A 6,296-nucleotide genomic window follows, 5' to 3' on the forward strand; every position below is an offset into this window, starting at 1 on the left:
ATGCACATCAATATTTATTGGACTGCCAAGGTCTTGATAGGAAGCAGATGGCCTGCTCACAGTAGGCGATTAAAGAAAATGTAACAAATAGACTATGTGCAAAATACAAACAGCATGTAGGAACACCAGCAGGGGCGGGCACAGGGGCTAGCGGGATGGAGACGCTGCCACCCTTCCTAGACCTGAAAACTGAAGAGAAAGAAGACTGTCGGAAGCAGAGAGAGAGCTGGCAGAGCCCGCCGATGGCAGCAGACAGGCAGGCAGACAGGCAGGCAGACAGACAGACGTAGTCTCTGCTAGAGGACTGCAAGGAGGAAGCCCTGCGGCTCCCATAATGCCCTGCCCAGCCCAAGGCTTGGGCGAGGGGTGTGAGGAACTCTCCTTGGGCAGAAAATATAAGGGGGGGCATCAAAAAACTCAGTGACCGTGATAAGATAATATTGTAATGCACTATTTTAAAAAATTAAAAATAATGTCAGAAATTCGTGATGAGCAAAATACTAACATTTTAAATAAAGGCAGGCCAGTAACAGTATGAGCTGGAGCTATATTGGAGCTAGAGGCAAAAGGAAAAATCAGTAACGTTGATCCTGATACTCCCCGGCTGCCTTCTTCCCTGCCAACCCCTTGTCGGTGTTTCTCATGGCCGACTCAATAATTATAATAATACATTTTCAAAAGCCAGAGGCAGGGGAACCATTGCCTCCGTCAGAGACAGCTTCTCTCTGCACACAGCTGAGCAGAGGACGGTTTGCTCGTCTCCCACACTGGCAACGCCTGGAGGTGACAGGCACCTGCAGGTGGCTCACACACAGCTCTGGCTCCCTTCTCCATTCCCTCCCTCCTCCCCAGCTCCACTGTCACGTTACAAGGCCATGAGCACTAAGGAATATGGGTGCCATCAACAGTGTGAGCCTACTCTTGTGAGTCAGCGTGAACAGGCCCTGGCCCTGAGCATTCATCCAGCAAATCTGATAAATGCCACCATGGGCCAGGGCCTAAGCCAGCCTGTCAAGTGGAATATAGTAGAGCAGACATTCCCGGCGCGGTGTGTCTGCCACGACCGCCGTGGTGTGTCTTTTATTAACAGTTTTGTGTTTATTGTAATGCTAATAGAGAAAATACTGGCGCTTCAAATATTGGATTTCACAGATGTTTGACTTACATTTACTTGTTTAAATAAACAAAGGGAATCTAGTTTTCAAAGATATTAAGAAAATAATAGTTCAAGAGAATAAAAAGGGGGATAAATGGTAATAGAAAGAGGCTTGACTTGGGGTGGTGAACACACAATACAATATACAAATGATGTATTATAAGATTGTACCCCTGAAACTTATATTAACCAACATCACCCCCAATAAATTCAATTTAAAAAAAAAGAAACTAGTTCAAGCTGTATTTGATAAGGCAAAGATGTGAAATAGTGGGCAAGTGACTAAAGTTTGGGAAGATGGCAGGGAAGTATTAAAGTCAAGATGTGTCCTGTAGTGGCTCATGGACCAGTTGGGGGACAGCTGATGAGACAGATAACAAATTAGTGGATCTCACAACAGTGTCAGAGAATTTGGGTCCCATACGATCAGTGCACAAGTGGCTACTCCTTCCATCCATGGAGAGGGCTCCTCCGCAGAGGAAGTGGGGTCACCCTAAGCAAATCCTCTTCTCCCCATAGGTTAATGCTGGGCCAATGGCCTATGCACGAGCTTTTCTTGAAGAAACCAATGCAAAGAAATACCCTGACAACCAAGTAAAGCTTTTGAAGGAAATCTTCAGGTAAGCTTTACTTTGTGGGCATGTTCTTCCTTGGGCTCCTTTAGTGGGGAGTCCTGAATTCCCCCAGGAAGCCACCTGACCAACCCCTTCAGGGTGGCAGAGTATGTCAGCAGCCTGCCTTTGAGTTGCCTCCTTCTGTGGCTGGTTGTTAATTTGCTTGTTGTTGTCGCTAAAGGCAATTTGCAGACGCGTGTGGGCAGGCCCTCGACGTGAATGAGCGCCTCATCAAGGAAGACCAGCTGGAGTACCAGGAAGAACTGAGGTCCCATTATAAGGACATGCTCAGCGAACTCTCTGCAGTCATGAACGAACAGGTGAGGCTTGCCTTAGAATGGCCCAAGCTGTCCCTTCATAGAAAGTGCCCATCTTATCCTCGGTGCCAGAAGAACCAGAAAGAACCTCTTATCTTGCTGCCGAAATCACTGCACCTTCTGTGAACGCCATGCTGCTGACTTGACTTCTCCCCCGTGTGCAACACCTCTTGCCTCAAAGCAAAGATCAGGTTAGAGAAAAGGCTGGAGATAAAAAGATGAGGACCCAGGCACTTTCCAGAGTTTTCAGAGATGTTTATCTAGACTATACGAGCTGTTGGTTTTTTAGGATATATGGGCCCTATTAGACACCAAGAAACATTGGGTGCATTCCCAGTAGGGTTCGCTACCACTCCCTTCACCCCTCATTTAGGTCCTCACACCCCAGGCGGTGAGGTGGCGTTCCATCGTTCTGCCACTAGGGGTCTCTGCACCATACTCCAGAAGAACATCCGGACTAAGGAAGGCATGGCTTTTGGAGGTCAGGATTGCCTCTACAAAGGCTGAGCTTCCTAAAAATGTACAGAATTGGGATTAAGTTCAATCCCCCACCCTTCACACAAGTCACTCATGACTTCTGCCATGTGTCCAGCATGATCTATAAGGCCGTGCACAAAATGTGGACACTCGATAATCATAGTCCTTTTCGAGGTGCTGAGAATCAAGTGGATGAAAGGCAAATTCTGCTCTTTGGGCTTCCCAGCAGCCATAGGCCTCTCACTCTCCCTGCTATCTCATCACCCTTGGTCCTTCCAGGAGTTAGATGTGTTCTTTACCAAATAATTAAGGGGGAGGACTTACCTACAAATAGTGCCTCATACATAGTAGCCACTCATTAAACATTAGTCCTCTTCCTTTCCTTAAATGGCCTAGCACTATCAAAACTATTCAGGAAACATGAAATGTATCCTATGAATCTTTTATTCTAATTGCTTTTTCTATATAGGCTTCTTTTCCATCTCTTTCTACCAACATTTTAAACCATCCATTGAAGCTGGAGAAAGAAATGTTTAATTGACATACGTTAGAGAGAATTAATCTCTCTGGATAGGATTCCTAGAGAAGGAGTGTTGGTTTGGGACTATTAAGAAGCTGATGGGAATTAAATGCTCAAGAGAGATGCCTTGATAGCACGGGGAACTCATAAATCTAAGAGTGAAACAGAAAGAACAGTAGGTCCGAAAGTTGACAAAGGTGGTGAAGAAATGCTTGTTTCCAACTGTAAATTGCATATGACCTTGAAACTTTGGGCAAAAATGCTTTTCTCTTTTTTTTCCTGGCAGCTCTGTTGCAGTCCATGCTTATACAACTTCTGTTCCTCTGTGTCTAGTATTTCCCTCAGTACTGTAAGCAAAAGTGGTATGTTTTTCTTTCCTTATGTCTACGCTGTCTTTTGTGGCTTCTGGTCTACCTATCTTTTCCTGTCATTTTACCCAGATACCTCCATGGTGGCTAGTGTTCTTTAAGATTTTATTTAAGTAGAACAATTTTATTTCCATTTCAAGCTAGGTCAATATTGGGGGAAAAGCCTAGTTGATTCAAGCTAAAGTTAACAACTTAGCTTTTAAAGAGAAAATTCATACTTTACCAACTTTTAAAATTATTTGACCTCATTGTATCCATAACAAAAACTCACTACACCCGAAAGTGGTCAAACAAAAAAACAAAGACAAGGACCAGGTGATTAAGGGGAGAAAAGATCATTGATTTTCTGCAAAACTTTTGCTAAGAGAAGCAAAATTTGACTCTGTACTTTCTGCAAACTGATACAAAGAAAAACTAATGGACTGAATAGGCCTTGTTATTCAGTTATTGAAATAGATCTGTTAGCAGGAAAGATAAACTTTCTCTTGGTCCTGAACTTTGATGGGGATTTGTCCATTGGTCTTCCTCTATGGGACAATCACCACAACACACATGAGATCTTCAAAAAAAAAATGTTCCTTAAAAAATTATTTACTCTATTAAGTGGCTATTTCACATTTCCACCTTAGATTAAAATGAAGACAAAATATTATCTTCTAACTCCATAGAGGAGATTCTAGAGGAGAGACCATTTAATTGATTATCAATCACAAGTATAAGTTATCTATAGCAAAACTGTTATTTCTAACAAAATGAGCAATTTTTCATGACAATCATGTGCTTTGAGTTGGTTATAATGAACAATTTCTTGAAATCAGAAAGAACTTACAAAATACAGGGGTTGGTAAAGTCTGTAGCATTAAAAATGGATATTTATTTTACTTTATACTTATAACAAAAAAAAATTGTTTGATGGTTTTCTCAACTTGTTTTCAATGAAAACACATCAGGCCAAAACATTTGGGTTTGATGCACTGGACTCTAATGGAGGGAAGGGTTGGCAAATCTTAACGTAATCCTGTAATGTAAGATGAACCATGGTCTATAATGCATGAGTGCCTTCCTGCACCTATATATTTATGCAGATATTCTGGAAACAGATACATATCTCATTACAGTAAAGAGAGAAATTCTACCATTGAACTTGAAAAGTAGAAACATAGACTGGATAGACAGACATAGAAATAGAGAAATAGAAATAAAATTAATTAAGCCATTCACTCCAAGCGTGTCCAGCAAAGTGTTAGCTCTGGAGCCATCGGCTTAGTGAAAGAACCTTTAGTGTAAGGAAAGAGATGGAACAGGGTAAAGTGGATGCTAGTGCACAAAATGGCCATGTTGAGGTGAAGTAGTTCAAGTTATTAAAGTGATAGGCAGGACTTTCACTTTATAGGCAGCGAAAATGCCATGCTATTTTACAAATAGCCAGAAAACATAAAAACCTCTTTGATGGAAGCCAAAGTAATACATATATGTATCCGAACGAAACATGAATATAAGATGCTCATCTGGAGTCTGTTTCAACATTTGGATGGAGGTGTTGTGAAGTCAACCTTGGTAATGGGTGTCAAACATAAAATACAGAGACAGGAACAGGCCTACTCTCTTATGGCTCCAGGCAGGCAGGATGAAAAGGCATATTGCTCTTGGGGTTTTACATACTCTTTGGAAACATCATTTGGCAAATTATTTAAGCAGAACTTGTGACATTGATAAGGAGCATGAATGGGTCATAAAGGATGCTGGGTGCTCTGTGGGGAGAGCAGTGGCTGTTCTATCTTGGAAGAGCAGAACTAAAAGCAATAACGTGTGGAGTTAGTGGGACAATCTCCATAATTAGAAATTTAAAACACTCATTGTCTTTTCTGTAGAGATACATTTTAGAGGTGCTTGGGTGTTTTATATCATTGTTTATTGTGTTTACATATCATTTGAACAGATCAAACAGGAAAGTATTAATAAGCATATTAACATAATTTTCAAAAGTATATTTTATTCTCTTATGTCCATTAATGCAAATATTTAAATGAGGTTTCAGTTGTCTTCTCCTCTTGGCAGATGTCAACAAGATATATTATAAACTTACAGAATAAAATAAAATTCTAGAGTTTCTCAGATATATTCATAAGGTTTACTCAAACATTTATAAATTTATATCCGATAGTTGAAGAGTGTTGTGACAATACTTTAAATCTTGCCAAAATGGCTATGACATGGGCTTAGAAAAAAAGGTCTTCCAGGCTACTTTAATAAGTGCATCAAAATTTGCAGATTTCCTGTGAGAAATTTTATAAAATCACTTTTATGGGTTTTAATTTTGTGTTTGGAGATACTAACATGAGCCTATCCATTGTATTCTTTTTGTCGTCTTGTGTTTTGTCCTGTCTTCAGATTACGTGCTGGGACGAACCGTCAAAGCGAGGACTGGAGCGAACTTCCTCCCGAATAATTAGCAGGGGGACCCTCGCGCTGCCCACGGTCTCCATCTCACCCAGCGCGGAAGTCTGAGCAAAGGGCTGCGGCTTCGGACACACCTCTAAGAGAACTTTCTGAACCTGCAGCTAATCTCGGGGAAGAGAAAACAGAGTTAATTTATTTGAAGTTTTTAATGTTAATATTTTTTTTTTACCTCGCTCGCTTGAGAATTTTGCCAGTCTCTGGATTTGCACATTTCTTAAGATTTTTTTTTCTTTGAGCAGCGTTCAACAAGCCAAGCTGAATATTTGCCATGAAATCCCAATGAACATGCAGCTCGAAAGCAAACCTTAGTTTGCTGTCAGATACAATATGTTCAATTCCAAGTCCTTATACACATATTTTAAAGGTCAAAGTGAATGTTTTTGT

At 41.0% G+C, this 6,296-nt stretch overlaps 1 protein-coding gene across 1 annotated transcript in view; it reads left to right on the forward strand.

Moving 5' to 3' along the window:
• The window catches only part of DOCK10 (dedicator of cytokinesis 10), a 223,034-nt gene extending 217,001 nt beyond the window's left edge, over positions 1–6,033 (forward strand). The window contains exons 54-56 of the mRNA XM_054585607.1: positions 1,676–1,776; positions 1,952–2,090; positions 5,844–6,033. Coding sequence (XP_054441582.1) covers positions 1,676–1,776; positions 1,952–2,090; positions 5,844–5,960 — 357 coding nt within the window. The 3' untranslated portion in view covers positions 5,961–6,033. The remainder of the gene's footprint in view (positions 1–1,675; positions 1,777–1,951; positions 2,091–5,843) is intronic.
• The last annotated feature ends 263 nt before the right edge of the window (positions 6,034–6,296 follow it).

Source organism: Pteronotus mesoamericanus, unplaced genomic scaffold, assembly GCF_021234165.1.
Source record: "Pteronotus mesoamericanus isolate MK-2021 breed Mesoamerican mustached bat unplaced genomic scaffold, CSHL_Meso_final contig_90, whole genome shotgun sequence".
Classification (NCBI taxonomy): Eukaryota; Metazoa; Chordata; class Mammalia; order Chiroptera; family Mormoopidae; genus Pteronotus; species Pteronotus mesoamericanus.